At 50.6% G+C, this 20,192-nt stretch overlaps 1 protein-coding gene across 2 annotated transcripts; it reads left to right on the top strand.

The window, feature by feature from the left end:
* Nucleotides 1-352: 352 nt before the first annotated feature.
* Nucleotides 353-20,070, top strand: DPP9 (dipeptidyl peptidase 9). Of its 2 annotated transcripts, XM_021544058.3 has the most exons (21): nt 353-518; nt 2,259-2,346; nt 4,754-5,007; nt 7,608-7,720; nt 8,398-8,571; nt 9,150-9,318; nt 9,479-9,592; nt 9,849-9,977; nt 10,474-10,535; nt 11,054-11,154; nt 12,529-12,706; nt 12,896-13,061; nt 13,154-13,233; nt 15,013-15,165; nt 15,326-15,461; nt 16,222-16,367; nt 16,885-17,031; nt 17,176-17,328; nt 17,831-17,973; nt 18,246-18,357; nt 18,753-20,070. In XM_021544058.3, exons 2-21 carry the CDS (start codon nt 2,291-2,293, stop codon nt 18,843-18,845), a joined length of 2,679 nt encoding a protein of 892 aa, XP_021399733.1. In that variant the 5' UTR covers nt 353-518; nt 2,259-2,290; the 3' UTR covers nt 18,846-20,070. The 2 variants fall into 2 exon arrangements, with proteins under 2 accessions (XP_021399733.1, XP_085418487.1); XM_085562361.1 differs by lacking the exon at nt 2,259-2,346 and having other exon boundaries at nt 358-518.
* The last annotated feature ends 122 nt before the right edge of the window (nt 20,071-20,192 follow it).

Below are 20,192 nucleotides of genomic sequence, written 5' to 3'. Positions count from 1 at the left end.
CGGAGAGGAAGAATCTTCTCTCCGCGCTTTTTTTACCCTGTATCAGCCTCAATTCTCAATTCTGCCTGTGCCCACCCTCTCCACGAAAATATTGCCGCGGGCTGCCCAGGGAAGCGGCAGACTCGCTGCCCGTGGGGGTGTTTAAGGACAGGCTTAGCTCCGCGGCGTGGAAGACAAGGTGACTATGGATCCATGACCTCAGAGGCCTTTTCCAACCCCTTCACCCACCCTGCGCGATTTTTCCAATAGCTCCGCACTCCCGCTAGAGGCAGCGGCTCCTCCCGGGCGCACCGGGCGCGCGCTCCCGCCACTTCCGCCGCCGGGTGAGAGGTCGCGCCGTGGCCGCCGCCGCCCCCGCGCCCCCGTTTCCGGGGCTGCCCCGCGCCCGGGACATGGAGCGGCACTGACGGAGCCGCCGCCGCCGCTCCCTCCCTCCCCCGCCCTCCCTCCCGCGCCGCCGCCGCCGCCGCCGCCCCCGGCCTCCCCCGCCCGGCACGGGGAGGTCGCCGCGCCCCGCGGTGAGTAAGGAGGGGAGCGGGGGGACGGCGGGGACGGAGGGTCCCGCCCCGGCGCGGGCAGGGCTGGGTGGGGCTCCCGCCTGTGAGGGGCGGCGGAGCCGGGCGGGGAGCGCCCGATGGCTCGGCGGGCCGCGTCCCCGCTGCCCTGAGCTGGGGTTTGCCCCTTCCGTGGGCTCTGTCCCCCCTCGGCCTCTCCTTGCTCGCCGGGGCTGGCCCCAGGCCTGGCCCTCGGGTCACTCCCCCCGTGGGTGCGGTGATGGGGGTCCTGTGTTCCCCCACAGCAGCCCCGGCTGGCGCAGGAGGGTGAGGGGCTGCTCGCTGGCCCTCCAGGGAAGAGCCGTGAGGGAGATGGGGGCACAGGATGCTCCTTCCCCGGGGATTCCCCCTCTCCTGCTATCCCAAATCCCGGCCTTTCCTCTGCACCAAGGGCAGAGCTCCCGGCGAGAGCTGCAGAGGGACGAGGGCTGCTGGCAGCCTTTGCCGGAGCTCATCCCTCTCTGGAGAAATCTCCACCTCGCTTTATCCCACCCTCGGTTGCTTTAATTTTTGGAGATCTTAAAGCTCCCGGCCACGACAGGGACGCGTTGTAAGGGCTCCTGTAGGTGACTCTTTTCCTGTGTTCCATCGGCTCTTCCCGAATGATTCACACTGGTTCCTGATCTCTTTTGTGTATTTTCCTCAGTTTCTCTTTTTTTTTTTTTTTTTTTTCTCCCTGGCTTAAGGTTTTGTGATTTGAAGATACTGTTCCTTCCCTGTGTGAAATGTGTGATCTGGGCTGGGTGCAATGAGGGCTAAAATGTCCCCCAGAATCATTAAAATCACACAACAGCCAAGCCTGGCAGGACCTCGGGAAGTCTCTGGTCCAACCTCTGCTCAAGGCAGGGTCAGCTGGGAGATCAGACCAGGTTACTCAGCATTCCTGAGCATCGCTGCTGCTGCTGCCCTTAATGCCTGCATCAAAAACTGCCCTTAAATTGCTGAATGCTGCTGCTTCCTCCCTCTCTGCTCTCCTCTGCAGCGGAGCAGCTTTCTTTGTGAGGCTTTGTCTCTCCTGGTCCCCTGTGAGCACGCTTTTGGTGGAGAAATGGTTTTTTGGGAAGAGCAGAAGCCTCCACAAAAGGCTTGGTGGGTCTTGAGTGTGTCTGTGATTGAGAGCTTAAAGACCTTTGTACCTGGGGAGATAGGACAGCAGTGAAGCACCTTCCTGTTCTCCTGGAGAGCAGATTGGTGTGGGGAGCCAGGGCTCCTCGTGGCAGCAGGCTGAGGAACAGGGAAGCAGCATTCAGGCTTTGAAGATAAATGTGTTTTTATGTCCCAGGTGGGACTGTGACCCTATGGCTGGCTCCTTATGGCGTGTCCTTTGTTTGGCTCTTCCCTCTAAGTGTATGGACCAGACCTCTGTTTTGTCAGTTTTTAGTACCTGATACTTGCAAGAATTCCAGGATTTTGGGGAGGGGATGACAGGAAGGTTCAGTACTCAAGATTCCTGGATTTAAGAAGAGTTTTCTGGGAAGGCACGAGGCACACCACAGAGTTCACTGAGCCTCGTGGTTCAGATGAAGTCTCTCAGATTTATCAGGGCTGTTCAAACCCAGGCTGTGCTGACAGGACAGATTTGGACCAAGGAATGAAACTCAAGGATTTCTTTGTGCCTCCCCACTCAGCTGGAAATGTGACCTATGGAAGATGCTTTTACCCAGCAGCTGTATGAAATCTCCTTTCTCCCCTCTTCCTCCCCAGTTTCCTGTCCTGCCCAGCTCTCTGAGTAGTTAATGCAGAAGATAAAGAGGGTTCGTCTGGAAAACGAGACTGCAGGAAGTTGGAGAAGGTATGTCCAGGCCCCTGTGTGGCCTCTGTGTGCTGTGGGACAGAGGAGCAATCACCTCTGCACGGAGAGAGGGTTCAGAGAAATCCCATCTGTACAGTCCTAGCCAGGGAGCTCTGTGTCAGGATCTGTGAGTCAGGAAGTGACTCAGGACAAGAACTTGTTCCATACACTTCCAATATCGAGCTTTACAGTTTTTTTCTGGGTTCTGATTTCCCACCTGTGCTTGTTGTCCCCTCCAGACTAACACCTTCCCCCAGGGGAGGGTTGGGTGGCTCACCCACCTCACCTGACAGGGCACAAATGGCATTAAAAGACCCAAAAGGGACAGCTCCATGTTTTTGGGAGTGGAGAGAGCAGTGTTCAGCTCTGAGTCATCTCACTCCCTGCCTCAGCGTCGGGCAGGAGGGACAGGGCTTCTCCAGCAAGGTGGAAATCTTCAGTGTGCTATTGCTGCCTGTCTTAAGATGTTTAATAACTGGTGTCTTGATCCAGCTCACGTTTGAGTAATGTAATCCCAAAATCTACTCAGAGATAAGTTACTCCATGTACTTATTTACTTACACCCGGTGTTGCCAAATACTGACTGACTTTTTCCAGAGGTGGCTGTAGTGACAGAGGCAGAAATCTGAGTTTCCTTTCACTGTATCATGCCAGGACCTAAGTTTTATGAGTTTTTTTTCCTTTCTAGTGGGAGGTATCCCTGCCCATGGCAGAGGTTTGGAATTAGATGATCATTAAGGTTGCTTCCAGTTCAAACCATTCTGTGATTTTATGAGAGTCTACGAAGCTCCAGCAGTGCCAGTGGTAATTCCCAACACTCTCACCTCAGTTTAGGTGGTGGCTGCTTTGCTTTTATCACTTCCCCTCTCCATTCTAGTGTCGAAATCACCAGGATGAGAACAGTGCCAAGCTTACAGCTGTGCTGTTCACATGACAAAATCATTGCACTATATTTTGGAAGGGGCTCCAGGCTCCAGTTCAGCTGGGGACAGGTACCAGTATCACATTTGTGGGCTGGTTTTAAAGGTTAAACTTTCACTTGTGAGGAGCCAGCCTGGCTGAGTGAGGTGGATTCATCAGCTGGGTGAGAGTTACCCAAGGGCCAGGCTTTGTGAGCTAAAGCCAGAGTATTTAACTGGCTGAGTTGACCTGCAATAGGATGGGGCTGGGAGAATTGCACCCAGTTTATGGATTTTCATGGTTTTCCTGTCATGTGTTTCTGACAGGCAGCACTTCTGCCTTCAGCTGCTGCAGTGGAGAGCCTGGATACAGGCAGAGGCCACAGACACACAGACTTAAAACATCCCACATCTCTTTTGTGGTTTCACTTGGGCTTCCTGCCTGCCTTTGATTGGAAAATACTCCTCTTTATCCATTTTCAAGCTGTGGATTTACTGCTGGGCACTAGGTACCAGGAGTACCTGCAGAATTATTTTGGGAGCTCGTTCTTGTGTTACTTTTGGCACATTTTGTACAATTTTGGGACTTGGGAGTCTGAGGAGATGTTACATTTTCAGCCCTTGCACAAGGCTGATTCTATCTCCTTGGAGCAAAATTATCCAAGCTAATTCTGTCCAGTAAACTGAAGTTCTTCTGAAATTCTCAGAGACATTCTTTCAGGTACCTCCAAAACCCCTCAAATGTCCTCTTGGAGGGACATCCTCCTTCTCAAGTGGGGTGTCAGAAACAGGTTTCCCTAGTCCTCAGCTCATTCCTGCTTTGCAGTGATGACATCACTGACCTTGGGCAAGCCTGTGGGTCCACCTCACCTCAAATTAACATTTGTGTTAATGTGGAGGCGGTTCTTGTCCTCTCCTTCCACACCTGCTCACTTGGGAATCTCTGAGGAATGTGTGCCACGTTTCTCAGGATACAACCAGGGTCTGCTCCTGCTGCCTTCTCTCTCTCTTAGCAAAGCAGTTGCACTTTTTTCTCCTGTTTTCCCATCTCTCTTACTTCATTCCTGGCCTCAGTATCTCCTCAGGTAAGTGAATTGCTGTGCTTGGGTCTCAGCCTCTCTCCCCAAGCAATGGGCAGGTTTTCCTTTGGGATAGGAAGGGGATTCCACTTCTGTGAGGCAGGAGTTTATGTGCCTTTATGATAGGTCATAGCTTTGATGACATATCCATCCGAATTCCTGGAGTGGTTTTCCTTTGAGTCAAGCTGCTTGTTGTCTGCACCAGAATCTGCTGCTTGAGCTTCCTTTGACATCTTGTTCCTAGAGGCAGCCCTGGGAGAGAGTTTTCTGAGGTCTATATCTTCATTTACAGGATTTCATAAGGGATGGGAGATGGACTTTTCCTTTCAATGTGTTTAAAATCCTTGAGTGCAGAGAATCCCAGGATCTGTAGTTTTGATCACCTGCTTGATTTCAAGGCTTAATTCTCTCCCTCTACTCCTCCCTCAGTTTTTTGCCCAGTTCTGAAGGCGAAGCAAGGATGACTGCAGTGGACACGCTCTCAGACAGCTCCGAAGTGGTCGAGATGGAGGATGTGCCTTCCCAATTCCAGGTGCAAAAGCATTCTTGGGATGGGCTGCGTGACATTATTCACAGCAGCAGGAAGTACTCGGGCATGATAGTGAACAAAGCTCCCCATGATTTCCAGTTTGTCCGGAAAACAGAGGAGTCCAGCCCGCACTCTCACCGCCTCTATTACCTGGGTAAGCCTCCTGCCAGCATCCAGGGGAATGTGGGGCTCTTCCAAACTCTGCAGGGAAGGGATGGGATGGGAGGGATCTCCCTCTGTGAGATTTAGGAAGTGAGATTGCTCAAGGCTTGCAGGATCTTCTGCAAAGCCTGGGACTGAGCAGGGACTGCCCAGTCCCAGACAAGCCTCCAGCACAGGGATCAGCTGTGACAAGGGGAAGTGTTGGCCAGCCAGCCAACATCCTTTCTCACACAGGGGATGGGGCAAGAGAAGGGACTATCTCGTGCCTCTGTAGCTTGGGAGAAATGAGATTTACTTGCTTCATTAACCAGACTGACTTTCCAAGAAATTCGCTGTCAGTAATGACTAATTACATGTTGCAACATATTAATGGTAGGGTGGTGGTGTCTCCTGCTTTATTAGGTATTATGAAGGTAGGATGCTTTCAAGAGCAGGGAAGAAAATTGAGGTGGGAATGAGCTGTTCCTGGCATATGCAGGGAAATATCCCTTTCCTTCAGTGAAAGCAGAATTCCGTGTTGTACAGGTCCCTTGTTACAGATGGAGCCACGATGTAATTAGTGACAGAGTTGTTGGATTTTAGTAACTGGATAATTTTGTGGCTGGTAACATGGGAAGCTTTATAGACTATAAAGAATTTGTTGTGCTTTGGGGCATGAGCTGATCATTACTGGGCCAGTGCAGAAATTGCCAGATGTGCAACTCTGTGCAGTTACTGCTGCCCTGAAGTGACCTTGCTGTTCTTCCTTCTTTTTCCATGTTTTGAGTGTAGGTCGCTGTAGGATGCTGGATTTGAGGGATTGATTTGTGCTGTTACTAAGCAGCTCCTGTGTGCCAGTGACTTGATTTGTGGAGTTCTCATTAATTTTTGGGACACAAGTGCTGCTCTGAAGGGCAGGATCCAGAGCTGGCATATTTTTCTTGTCAAGTCTGAGCAGTGAGGCTTGATTTAAAGCTGAATGTATTTCCAGTTCACTTTGATACTGGTTTTGATCTAGATGATTAAAGAACTAAGTGGCTAATTTTAAAATTTTTTTAAAATGTTCTGTTGTATGAAATGGCAACCAAACCAGCTACTGGGTGGTTGGTGTTCTGCCAGGGTGTGACTGTTCCAGGAGCCAGAACCAGGAATGAGGATACACGAGTGCCTTTTCAGTGTTTCCTTCCTTAAGGAATTGTATAGGGCTTAGAGCAGATTAATCCCTCAGTTAAGATCAGCATCAGCCAGGTAATCCCAGGATACCTCTTTTCAGATGTCCCTAATAAAGGGTAAATGCTGATTTACATGCTGATTCTTTTGCCATAATAATGGACACTCCCAGGGATGGGGCAGCCACAGCTTCCTCTGGGCAGCCTGTAAGTTCACAAGTGTTTAACTCAGTGTGCTGTTACTGCCCCAGCATGAAATAACATTTTAAAGGGTTTAAATGAAACTGAGGAGTGGATGGAGATTCCTGATGAACTTTGCTGTAGGGTTGAATATTTCACTTGGAAGCAAAGTAAACTGTCTTTTGGGGAGAAAGGCAATATTTTCCTTGTAAATGCCAATTGATTGTAGTCAGCCTGAGGTCATTGGAGAAAGTTCTAACATAAGGGGAAGGGAAGTCCAGGTCACGTTGCCTGATTGTCAGAGATGTGTGTCCAGAGTCATTTGTTCCTCTCTGCAGTTTTCCTGTATGGCCATCCTCAATCATTCCTGGGCCATCCCCACAGAGTTTTATGTTGTATCGTGGCAGATGCTGCTTATGTTAAACACCACATGCTCAGCACTTTGGTGTTCCTGGATCTCTGAGGATTAGATCCTCACATATTGCTCTGCTTCCTGAGCACTTATTAATATTTCAGTTTTAATTTGAAGTAACTACTGCTGGGTCAGCCAGCTCAGAAATCTCTCTATTCTGCTCAGAACATGTGCAGAGTAGGCAGTATCAGGGCACATATCCCTGTGTGAATTTCTGATCCAGGGAGTCTCTGCAGCATAAGTAGAGGGCAAGTTCATGGGCTTTGTTTTTGTGGAAACTGTCAAAATCACGTGTCAGGATATTTGATGGTTGTTTTGGAAGTTGGATGAAGGCCAGGAGCTCATTTGATAACCACAGTCAAAAGCTTATGTAAAATGACAAGGTCTTTTGACTCTGTAGGATACTGTTTCACATTTGAATGGGCTCTCTGGAGCTTCCAATCTTTTCCTTTCCCCCTGCAAGTTGCTTCCTTAGCCTGAATCAGATTCCTGCAGCAAATTTCTGTGAGAGAAACGTGGAGAGTAATGTTGAGTCACCCCTTCAGGGAGTGGTGCTCTTAGAGTGGATCTGGGGTACTGAGGACAGGCGCAGAGGGGAAAATTGGACCCAAAACATTCTGGAGAGGTGGGGCAATGCTAAATCTTGCTTAGGAAAATTCCAAACAAATCAATATCTGAGTGGTTTAGATGTTATTCTGGGATTGATCTGGAAGCTGCTTGGGATGGAATGTGGGTAAAGGTCTCAGGGTAGCCCCACCCCCTGTTTCCAGACTTCTTTTTGAATTTGCTTGTGGGCCTCTTTGTCCTGGTTAATTCATCTTAAGCAGGATGATGCTTTTGTCCTCCTAATAGGAATGCCATATGGTAGCAGAGAGAATTCCCTTCTTTACTCAGAGATTCCCAAAAAGGTACGGAAGGAGGCTTTGCTGCTCTTGTCCTGGAAACAGATGCTGGATCACTTTCAGGTAAGCCAGAGTGGGAAGAACCTGGGTTGTCAGTGCCTGGGAAAACTGGGTGGTGCTGTCTGTCATCCTTCCTGCTTTTAAAAAATTCGGAATGTTAAGTTTGAAGTGCTGCTTCTGCCTTACACTGTTGTGAGTGGAGCAGAAAGGGAGGGAATTTTCCCCTCCCTGGTTTCAGTATCTTCATGTCTTTTGTCACTGACAGCATTGGAGGGTGTTGGTCTTTACAGCCCTACTTAAAAAGGTCCTGGTGGAACAGAATTTATCTGTCTTGACCCCATTTGGGCTGTGAGTTCTCTCCAGGGTAATTCAAGATCCCGGAAGAACTTTTGTTTGCAGTGTCTGACATGGAAACTGTTTGTGAAGGCTGCAGATAACGTCATTAAGTTAATTGGTTACATCTGATTTGCATAAGCAGAGCAAGCGCAGCTGTTCTCACTTCATGCTGAAGTGACAACTGTGGAACTGAGAGATTCACAGCCCAGCCCTCCTGTAGAGGGAGATTTGGGGGGTTTAGGCCTCCTGGACCCCACAGCTGTAGCCTGGAGTACAGGAATTGGGGACCTGTACCCTGACACTGCTGCCTGTGTGAGCTGGGGTGTTGTGACAGGCTCAGAGCACTCCTGTGAACATTCCTCTCCTTGCAAATCCTTTCAGATATTCCTTTCCTTCAATTCTAGGCAACCCCTCACCACGGGATGTATTCCAGAGAGGAGGAGCTCTTGAGGGAACGCAAGAGACTGGGTGTCTTTGGGATAACATCTTATGATTTCCACAGTGAGAGTGGCCTGTTCCTCTTCCAGGCCAGCAACAGCCTCTTCCATTGTCGAGATGGGGGCAAGAATGGCTTCATGGTGAGTCTGCCAGGGATTTCATGGCATCACCTCAAAGGGGCTTGATGGTTTGGATTGGAGATGGCTGCATGTGGAATCCCAGGCTGGACTGGGGTGGAAGGGACCTTAAAGCCCATCCCAGTGTCACCCCCTGCCATGGGCAGGGACACCTTCCACATCCCAGGGTGCTCCAAGCCCCATCCAGCCTGGCCTTGGACACTTCCAGGGATCCAGGGGCAGCCACAGCTGCTCTGGGCACCCTGTGCCAGGGCCTCCCCACCCTCACAGGAGGTTCTCCTGGAGGCCCTTCATGCGCTGCAAGGGGCTATGAAGTCTTCTCCGGTGAACATTCCCAGCTCTCCCAACCTGGCTCCAGAGGGGCTCCAGCCCATGGATCATCTCTGTGGCTCTTCTGGACCTGCTCTAGCAGGTCCACATCTTCCACATCTTCATCTGTTTGGTTATGGTGGTTGCTCTTGTGTCCTGTCAGGGCCACGTTTGCCATCACAGGCTGTGTTCTATCTCTGATTTGGGCTTTTTCTCTGCAGACCTGGGAGCTGATGTGGCACCCAGCTCTGTATGTGTGTCTCTTGCCATAGGTGTCTCCAATGAAGCCTCTGGAGATCAAGACTCAGTGCACAGGGCCACGGATGGATCCCAAAATCTGCCCTGCTGACCCGGCCTTCTTCTCCTTCATTAACAACAACGACCTGTGGGTGGCAAACATCGAGACGGGCGAGGAGAGGCGGATGACGTACTGCCATAAAGGTATGGGCCTTCCTCCACCCCTAAAGGGAATTCCTGCTCAGGAATCTGGCCTGCAGTACCCACATTCCTGGCTTATTTCGTAAAGTGCATTTGTCTTTTGGGTCAGCATTTTCCAAGGAGATGTAAATGCAAATTCTGTCTCATCTTTGTACCTCTCCAGGCTTATCCAATGTTCTGGATGACCCCAAGTCTGCTGGTGTAGCCACTTTTGTCATTCAGGAGGAGTTTGATCGGTTCACGGGCTATTGGTGGTGTCCCACAGCTTCCACAGAAGGTCAGTGACTGTTCTGCTCATCAAATCCTGATGATTTCACTGCTACCTCCAGCTAGGAATGAGCATGATTTTCCTTTGGGCTGTTCCTGGGGAGATCACCTGAAGGAACAAAGCACTGAGGGGATTATAACTGTGGAGTGTTTGCAGGTGGTCACCAAGAGCTGGGGCTGTACAGGTGTTCTCTCTACACCAGTGCTCCAGGCAAGCCAGAAACAGCAGGAAATGCTGCTGTAAACATTCCTGCTCTCTGTCCCAGGTTCAGAGGATGTGAAAACACTGCGGATCTTGTACGAGGAAGTGGATGAGTCAGAGGTGGAGATAATTCATGTTCCTTCACCTGCCTTGGAGGAGAGAAAAACAGATTCCTACCGGTACCCCAGGACAGGTGGGTGAAACTCGTGGGGCTGCTGAGGCAGGTCTGGACTCCTGCTGGAATCAGCAGTGGAATTGGGGCTATAAACTTTGCATCATTAATCTGGGCACTTACTGGGATGTAGAAACTGGTTGTAAAAGTTGAGACCTAACTGACTCTCTGATTCCAAAATCTGCTGCAAGAAAGGCTGAACTTTAAATCCCAGCCCTAAATGAAAGGATTGCTGAGGAAGTGGGATATATCTGGTGGCATATTGTGGAATACATTCTGAATCCCATTTTTCCTCTCCCTCCTGGGAACATGCACAGCCAGCTAAGGAAGGCAAAGCAAACTGTTCCCATTCCCAAAATGACTCTGGTGTTTGCTCACATACATATTTGATATTTGTAAATTCACACAGAGCCATTTCAGTAGGACCGGGGGCAGTTCTCCTTTAGAAGCTGTATTTTGTGTAACCACAGAATGTTCAACTTGTTCATCTTGGTGTTTTTTCACTTCTTCTCTGCAGGCAGCAAAAACCCCAAGATTACATTGAAACTGGCAGAATTTAAAACAGACAGCAAGGGTAAGGTAAGTGATAGTTCAGAAATGGACATTGCACAGAAGGGTTTTGAAGCTCCCTAGAATTAAAACAAGGTCACAAATAAATCCTAAATAGTGTTAGTCTGGATTTTTTATTCTCTTGTAATAGCTGGATCTCTAATGTGTTTATCCAAGAAACAGAAAGATTTGAAAATGCTGACATGAATCATTCTGAGGGAGATTCAGCTGGGAATGTGGAGGGAGGGGGGAAGTGGGGCTGGCTTGGTGCACCATGGCAGAGAGAGGAGGGCTGGAACTAGGTCTAACTGGGGGCTTCAGTGCCTGCCTGTGTCCTTTCCTGTGGCTGAATGCCAAAACCATTTTGCTTTGAAGCCTGTTTTTCCCTTCTCTTCCTGCTCTTTTTAGCAAGGCTTGCTTCTCCTGGCCTGACCCTTGCTGATGCCAGTAGCTAAACTTCCTTGTTCTGCCATCTCCCTGAGCTTCCCTGGGAGAAGGTGATGAGCTCTGGTGCTCTGATTTGATGTTGGGCCTTGGTTTTGCTGCAGATTGTGTGTGCTCAGGACAAAGAGCTGGTGCAACCCTTTGCTGCCTTGTTTCCCACTGTGGAGTACATTGCCCGTGCTGGATGGACCCGGGATGGCAAATAGTAAGTCCATTTTCCTCCCAAAATAACTTTCCCAAGGGCTCCTCTGGTTGCAGACCCTTGACATGTTTCTGCTGTGTTCATGACCTGGTTTTAAAGCCCTGAGTGCCAGAAATGGCACATGAATATTTGACTTCTTCAGTGCTGTGACATCCTAAAAGTAGGAACAAAGCAGAGCTGTGCTGTTTGTCACAACCAGAGTTAAATGACATTGATACAGTAAGTGGCAGTTCTGGGAAATTCTTTGGAGCTGAAGGTGTTTAACACAGGTAAAATGTGTTAATGTGTTAAACATTTCCTGCTGAAAATGAGAGTGTTCTGTGGGCAGTTTTATCTTTGTTAGTTGGCACAGTTTGTCATCAAAGCCTGACTCACAGGACAGGGGCAGGGTCTGTGGTGCCACATCCTTCATGCAGTGTGTCGAAAGGGAAGGATTGCTCTGGGGCTGGCTATTGCTCCAAATGGGATACACAGCCTTGCCTGAAGTGTTACAGAATTCACCCCAATCTGATTGAAATTTTAAAGTTCTTCATTTTTCCCCCCTCCCAAGCTTAGCCATTAACTGGTGTGTGTGCAGATTAAGTTAAGGTAACTTGGCTGTCTTTGAAGGTGGCATTCTGTAACTCATCATTAATTTTCTGCTCTGGAAAGGAAATTTAGAGAGCTTTCCAGCAGGTAATCCCAGAGGTGATTGTGATGTTCTGCACCAGAGCTTATCTAAATGTGCTGAATATCTCAGTTCCTGAAATCCTGCGGTGCTGGGGGAGAACTGGCTCTTTTCAAATCTGTCTTTCATGATGAAACTCCCCTGGATGCACTCACGGGCCTTGGGGTGGCTGTGCTTTGCCATCTGTCACGCTGAGAGCCTGCACTGCAGCACCACTTCCAGGGACTCTCCTTGGAGGGGAGCAGGGCTGGGACTGAAGCAGCTCCTTCCCCTGGCACTGGTGTTGGGTCTGTGCCTCTCCCTGCCACAGCTCGAGGAGGAGGCTGCAGACAGAGCTCTTGGAGGGTGATCACTTGAGCTGGAGGAGAGCTGGAGCACAACCAGTGCTTCCTGGTGGAGGGGTGGCCAAGGAGGAGTTCCATGCTGGAGACAGGGCTGTGTTAGCAGTGCTCCCTTGGAACAGGCACTGGCAAATCTGTCAGACATCTCGTCTGAGCGATACCCCTGTGAAATACCAGAGCTGTCTGGCAGTGTGTGTGTGTTGGCACAGCTTCCAGGGGATTAGAAAGCAGCAGTGATGAGAAAAGCTTGGCATTCAGATGCCCAAATCCTTTCTGGCAGCAGGGGGAAGAAAAGGATGCATGTTCTGAGTGTTGGAAAGGGACCTCTGTTTTGTGGTACTGACATTCACCTCCGACTTCTTTCCCCAGTGCCTGGGCCATGTTTCTAGACAGACCTCAGCAGAGGCTCCAGCTTGTCCTTCTGCCTCCAGCACTCTTTATTCCAGTCCCAGAAAATGAGGAGCAGCGTGCTGAATTTGCCAAAACTGTGCCAGAAAATGTCCAGCCATTTGTGATCTATGAAGAAACCACTGATGTGTGGATAAATGTAAGAGGTTTGGGGCTGGAAGGAGAGCACAGGCTGCCCCTTCCTCCCCTCACTTAACCATTCTCATGTTGATTGGGTGTCCAGTTCAGTCCTTGCCATGGCAGCTTTGCTACTCAGTTCCAAATTTGGTGTTGAATCAGGGGGTTTGATAAAGCAAATCACTCACAGGTTTCTCATCTTGTGTGGCAGGTTCATGACATCTTCTATCCTTTCATCCAGCCGGAGGGGGAGGAGGAAGAGCTCTGCTTTATCCGAGCCAACGAGTGCAAAACAGGCTTCTGTCACCTCTACAGGGTGACAGCAATCCTGAAGCCAGGCAGCCACGACTGGGTGCAGCCCTGTGTCCACAGTGAGGGTAAGGGCTGCAGCCCTGGGAGCTCCCCTCCTGTTGGCCTGTGTTGTCCTGTGGGGAGGGCAGTAATTTATGCTCATGGTCTCTCTTTGTAGATGATTTTAAATGTCCCATCAAAGAGGAGATTGCCCTGACTGGTGGGGAATGGGAGGTGCTGGCGAGGCACGGATCCAAGGTAGGGGTTATTTTTATTCTCTTGCAGTGCTCAGCTCTGCATTGTCTGCCCCCAGTCGTGGCCTGAGTCCTCCCTTACACTTGGGACCTGCTAGAACTGCTTAAGCTTCATTTTGTTGCTGTTTTTATTGCTGCCTCTGCTTTCCCCAGAAGTGCTGTAGGCCAGTGCACATGGATCTGATTGCCTTCTTAATCAGACTTCAGATTGCTTCTTAGGTAAATCCCAGGAGTGGGTCAGGCCATAAAAAAGGACACAAGTCTGAGGTTTAAGAGCAACAAAGAACCATTTTGTGGAGAAGCTGGGGATTGCTGCCTTTGCTGAGGCATTTTAACTCCACTGAGTTCTTGCAACGTGGAAATGTGTCCTGGCACTCGGAGTGAACTCTTGGTCTCCAGCTGATCCCTCAACAGAGCCTTTAGGAACAAGGCAGCTGGGGAATATAAAGCAATTTAGAATATGGAGAAGCTGTATCTGTTGTCGCTTGCAGAGCAGCCAGAAATGAATTTTTATTAATCTTCTAGAAACCTAGTTTCGTTTTTGCTTCAGGAATTAACTCAGCGTCTGATCTTTAACACTCCCAGGTGATTCTGTCAAAATAAAGACCTTGTCTGTTCATTTCCAATTAATCTGGATTTTCACTTCTCGCTTTTTAAAAGACCAACAGCTCCAAGCTTTTGGTTTCTGCTGCTTTTCCTCAATCTGCAATTAACCTGCTGTCCCTCCCCATGTGGATTCTCACTGTACATGCTGTTGATTTTGGCCACAGCTCTTCCCTGCATGTGTTATGTCTAAAATTGTGTTAGCAGCAATTATTTTGATGCATTTGTTGCTCCACAGGGCTCTGCCTGGTTTTCCTGGCCAATTGAGTTGGATGTTTTTCCCTTTGCTGTTCACAGGGGTCTTCAAACTGTGGGTTAGCCAGAAATAGCATTTGGAAACTGTAAGGTGGAAAAACAGTTCAGTTGCTGTTGCTGGATCAATGCAGGATTTAAAAGCTGTCGCCTCTGTTCCTGCCTGACTGGGTGGTTTTTAGAAACAGCTTTATCTGGACAGTAAAACCTATTTTAATGTGTCTCAAAGTTTGGTGCTGAGAGTTGTTAGACTGGTCCTCCCACGAATGGGAATTCATTACCATGATGGCTGGAAAAAAGGTAGCTGTGCCTTTATAATCCAAACATGCTGGCTGTGGCCAGGTGAGGGTTGGGCTCTTCTCCCAGGTAACAAGGGACAGGAGCAGGGGAAACAGGCTCACGTTGCTACAGGGGGATTTAGGTTGGAGATGTGGGAAATGGCTGCACTGGAAAGGTGATCAGGCACTGGGACAGGCTGTTCAGGGCAGTGGGGAGTCACCACCCCTGGAAGTGTTAAAAATTGTGTGGATGTGGAGATGTGGTTTAGTGGTGAACGCAGTTGTTGCTGAGTTCATGGTTGATCTTGGGGTTTTTCCATTTTTCTAAATGATTCCATGCTTCTGTAAGATGTCATATAAGCACAGAATGTTCCTTGTTGAGAGGATGGCTTCCTATTAATCTGCAGGGAGCAAAGCCCAGCTTTTTATGCCCATTAATAAGCAAATGTTTTGAATCTTTAACAAAAGGGCTGAGGGACTGCTCTCTGTCACTGCTTTGTGTTGTCTGCAGTTCTCCCAAGTGCTGCCTGTGTTCTCTGGCCCCTCAATTCCCTGTCCTGAGCAGCCCTGTCATGGTCTGTGTGTGTTCTGTGCTGGCAGAGGAGCAGAGCTTGTCCCTGCCTGTCCCTGAGCCCTCTCTCCTGGCACAGATCTGGGTCAATGAGGCCACCAAGCTGGTGTATTTCCAAGGCACGAAGGACACCCCGCTGGAGCACCACCTCTACGTGGTCAGCTACGAGTCTCCCGGGGAGATCATGCGCCTCACCACTCCAGGCTTCTCCCACAGCTGCTCCATGAGTCAGGTTTGTTGTTCCTTGCATTCCCATCTCCTGACTGACAGGGATCCTTACTGGGAATGGCAATGACTCGTGGCCAGCGACGAGTCCTGGAGTCCTGACTCCACTGCTGGAGACGTGGGCAGTGCAGGACCTCATTCCCTAACTCTCCTGTGTTCCCTGCCAGAACTTTGACATGTTCATCAGCCACTACAGCAGTGTGAGCACTCCTCCCTGTGTACACATCTACAAGCTCAGCGGCTCTGATGATGACCCACTCCACAAGCAGCCCAAGTTTTGGGCCAGCATGATGGAGGCAGCCAGTAAGTCCTGGAGAATGTGCCAGTGGGGCCTTTCAGTGAGAACTCTGCTAGCAGTAGCCAATGGTGATGGGGAGGGAAGGGGTCTGAGGGAAGGTGAGTCATGTTATCTTGTGGGGGAGATATTTCTCACTCGCCCAGGAAATGTTCTGTGGGCTTTCGATGTGTTTCACACATGGAGCAAAAGTCCAGCTCCGGGGTGTACAGAGGTCACACACACAAGGATGTGGTTTTACTGTGGAATCACCAAATGGTTTAAGTGAGAATGGACATTAAAGGCCATCCTGTTCTCATGCCCTTCCATGGACAGGGACATCTTCCACTAGTCCAAGTTGCTCCAAGCCCTGTTCAACCTGGCCTTGAGCACTTCAAGGTGCTTTTTTATTTGTGTTTTGTCTGAAGAGGGAAGGGACAAGTACCTGGGACACAGTGGCTGCTCCATTCTGTGCTGCAGTTATTAAAGTTTTTGGTACAGCTCACAGCAGCACCTGAACCCCTCCTGCAAACACTTTGTCCCATGCCTGTTGTTACCCTCTGCCACACTGCTGTTGTGACACAGTTGGAGAATTCCCAGCCATGAGATTTTCCTTCCCTGTGCAGGCAGGTGGAGGCTGTGCTTCCCAGGGAGGGGCTTTGCTAAGCCTTGGTGTGGTTTGGTGCTGAAGGAGCTCTGCTCAGGCTCAGCTTTGGACAGAGCTGGTTCAGGGGCTGAGAGCAGAGCCTGCTCAGTCCCTCAGGGCTGTGTGTGTCCCTCCTGCTGCAGGCTGTCCCCCAGACTACGTCCCCCCAGAGATCTTCCATTTCCGCACGCAGTCGGACGTGGAGCTCTACGGAATGGTCTACAAACCCCATGATGTCCAGCCTGGCAAGAAGCATCCCACAGTGCTCTTTGTGTATGGAGGCCCTCAGGTAAAAACCCAGGGGAACTGCTGGGGTCAGGCCTGGGGCTGCTGCCCAGGGCAGAGCTCTTTCAGTGATGCATCAAGACTTGCACTTTGGGCAGCAATGAACACTGTCATGGAATCATGGAATGGTTTGGGTTAGAGTAACCTTAAAGCCCATCCAGTCCCCTCCCTGCCATGGGTAGGGACACCTTCCACTGTCCTAGGTTGTTCAGAGATCCAGCCTGGCCTTGAACACAGCCAGGGATGGGGCAGCCACAGCTTCTCTGGGCACCCTGTGCCAGGGCATCACCACCATTACAGAAAAAAACTTCCTCCTGTTAGCTAATCTAAACCTACTCTTTTTGTCCCTGTGTTTGACCTCTGCTTCAAACCTCAGATGACTTTTCCAGCATGTGGCTTGATTTCCATGGCTCTGATAGCTCGATGAGTGGCTACTGTCCAGCTCGGGATCCTCCACTGACACAGGAAGGCACTGGAAGGCAGCTGCTCAGCTCTGAAACTCTTCCTCCCTCCTTGTGCAGGTGCAGCTGGTGAACAACTCTTTCAAAGGCATCAAGTACCTGCGGCTGAACACGCTGGCATCCCTGGGCTACGCTGTGGTGGTGATTGATGGAAGGGGATCATGCCAGCGAGGCCTCAAATTTGAAGGGGCCCTGAAAAACCAAATGGTAACGTCCCCCTTGTGCTGGGGAATCTCCCATCATTTGTCCTTCCTAAGGGTGGTGGCTGCTCATTTCCTGTGTGAGTGTTTCTGTCTCAGGTTTCTAAATTTATCAAGTCCACTAACATGAGCCTCCTTTTTTGCCTTTTAGGGTCAGGTGGAGATAGAGGACCAGGTGGAAGGTTTACATTATGTAGCAGAAAAATACGGGTTCATCGACTTGAGCCGAGTCGCCATCCATGGCTGGTCCTATGGGGGCTTTCTATCCCTCATGGGGCTCATCTGTAAACCCAACGTCTTCAAGGTGAGCCTGCACGTGGGGCTGGCACCTTTGGGACACTTGGCTCTCACACTTCTGTCCCTCTTGGCAGCTGGAATTGGCATTTTGGCTTGTTTGTGGTGGACAGGTGGAAATGTCCCCTTGTCCTGCCTGCCTGGAGCTCCTGACTCCAATCCTGTGTCCTGCTGCAGCTCATCCCTGGCTGGGATGGCTCTGGGATGGGCTTGATCTGCCATACAGGAACACTGATGTGCTATTCCCCATCCCAAGTCCCCAGCACAGTTTCTGATCGTTCACAAGGCAGAGGGAAGACCTTTAGTGCTGATGTGCAGGAATTTTTCCCACTGTGACCACAAAAGAAACTGCAGGAATCTGGGTTGTGTGTGGGATTGCTGAAGGAGAATCCTGCTCTGAGTGACAGAACAGCCCAGAGCCTTTCTCCTGCCTCTCCAGGAGAGCAGGGAACACTTGTGCTGTTGAGCAGGCAATAATGGAGGCTGTGTGGTGGCACCTCTCTGTTTGACAGATTGCTATAGCAGGTGCCCCTGTCACCGTGTGGATGGCCTACGACACCGGCTACACCGAGCGCTACATGGACGTCCCCGAGAACAACCAGCAGGGCTACGAGGCTGGCTCGGTGGCACTGCACGTGGAAAAGCTTCCCAACGAGTGAGTGCCCTCCCCACACCTGTCCCAAAGGAGTGGAGGGGTTCTGATCTGCTTTATCTCAGCAGCAGCTGGGCTACAGCACCCCCAGCCCCCCTGCCAGGGAAGGCTTGAGGCCAGTGGCCAAGGCCTGGCACTGCTCTTGCTTGGGTTTGGCTTGTCCAGCTGGAAGTTCTTTGTTCAAACCCTCTGCAGAGCTTTTATCTGGTGCTTCAGTTTGTTTTCCATCTGGTTTCTCATCCTGTTTCTTTCTTTATCTCTCACCCTATATCCAGGCCAAATCGTTTGCTGATCCTCCATGGCTTTTTGGATGAAAATGTGCACTTTTTTCACACCAACTTCCTGGTATCGCAGCTAATCCGGGCTGGAAAACCTTACCAGCTGCAGGTAGGAGGGACAGGAGTGGGGAGGGAAGGTCCCATAAATCTGGGGAAAGTTCCTGCTGTGTGTTCTGGGGACAGAGGCAGATCCCCAGATCCCGCTGTGATGCTGTGACAGTGAGCACCTCGCTGGACTGAGAGGAGGCCGGGAGGTGGCACTGTGGCTGTTCCATGGCTGGCAGATGTGCAGGCAGGGCTGCTGCCCGGGGGCCTGGAACTTTCCTCCTCCATGAGCTGCTCTGTCCCACTTGGCAGGGGTGGCTGCAGTGAGGGGAGAGGATGCTCCAGACCTTCCCTGGCACTTCTTTGTCCTGGTGGAGACTGGGTGGAGGGAGCAGGGCTGAGGGGAGGGAGTTCTGTCCTTGCTGAGTGACCAATGCCCCCACATCTGCCCTGGCACAGATCTACCCCAACGAGAGACACAGTATTCGGTGCCCTGAGTCAGGAGAGCACTACGAAATCACGCTGCTGCACTTTCTACAAGAATACCTCTGAGAGCACAAGCCTCTGCAAACTGGACACTGACAGCTCACCTGCCCCGTGCCCTCCTGCTCCCCGGCAGCGTCCAACCCAGAGCACAAGGGGCTGAGTGCCCACGTCGGGCTGGGGGTACCCCCAGGCCATGGGGAAAAGCTGGAGGGCACCTTCCCTTTGGACAGTGCCACCTTCTCTCACTTTCCAAGCTGGAGGTCTGCCCCTGCTCGGCTGCTCGTCCTCCTCCTCTCCTCCAGCCTGGCTGTTCAATGCTTTTTTTGCTGCTACTCCCTCTCTCCTGGGAATCAATGGACAGTGGTCTGTGTCCCGAGGCTGAGGTTTGTGTCCATCTCTCTCTTCCCCAATCCTTTTCCTCTTCCACTGCACCTGTGCAGTTCCCAAATTCTTACCTGCAAGAACTCAGTGCCTGTGTTGGAAACGGAAGAGCCGAATCAGAAGCTGCCTTAAGCCAGGAGCACAGGGAAGAGAGAACTACCTACTGCTCACCTGGGGATCTGGTCTGTGTCCTGGCCCTGCTGCCACTCTGGAGCCCTGGAAGGTGAAGAGAGGTCTACAGAAGCATGCAACACTAGTCTCTTTTTTTTTTTTTATATATATATATCTATTTTCAAGTTTAAATTTGCAGAGCAGATGGAGGAAGTGGCCGGGGCCGGTAACGGCGCCCTCTGAGCCTTCCTCTCATGGCCGCTCTCACACAGAGTTGTGCCAACAGGTAGCACTGGCAGCTGGCTACAGCCAGAGCCTCTCTCCAGAGCTCACAGCAGCATTTGGGTTTTTGCAACACAAGATGGATGATATTTATGCAAACCCTCCCTTCCCTCCATTCTCTGTGCCGCCTCCCGACCCCCCCTCGTCCTTCCCTGAGCTTTCCAATGTGCACTGAAATTGGCTGTGCTTCAGTTCTCTGCGGGTCAGTGACTGGTCCCCTTGCCCGTCTACTCAGCAATGCTCTCTCCTGGTTTTTATTGACCTGGGCAACAGGAACTGCAGTTCTGGGGAGGGGGATTGAGCAATCACACCTCAGGGGAGCACATCCCCCCCTCAAGCCAAGGGTTCTGCCAGGGGCAAAACGAAAACACAAACAAAACCCACCCAAATGAACCACGTTGACTTGCCCTGGAGTATTTTAAGTGCGTATTATGAAAAGAAAATATTTTTATGGATTCTTATTCTTTTATAATTATGAGTGTAAGATGTAGCGACTCATTAAAATATTGGAAAGAGACGTGGTGGCTGCTTTGGGGGGCAGGAGGAAACAGCAGCTGCTGCCAGAGCCAGAGCAGCTCTGCTGAAAGCCAAGTGCTCTGTTCTTTCTGTGCTGAGCAGTGGAGAGAATATTAAATCCCT

This window comes from Lonchura striata, chromosome 28, assembly GCF_050655825.1.
Source record: "Lonchura striata isolate lonStrDom1 chromosome 28, ASM5065582v1, whole genome shotgun sequence".
NCBI classification, from domain to species: Eukaryota; Metazoa; Chordata; class Aves; order Passeriformes; family Estrildidae; genus Lonchura; species Lonchura striata.
The sequence above is the reverse complement of the archived record's forward strand: the minus strand, read 5'-3'. Positions and strand labels throughout refer to the sequence as shown.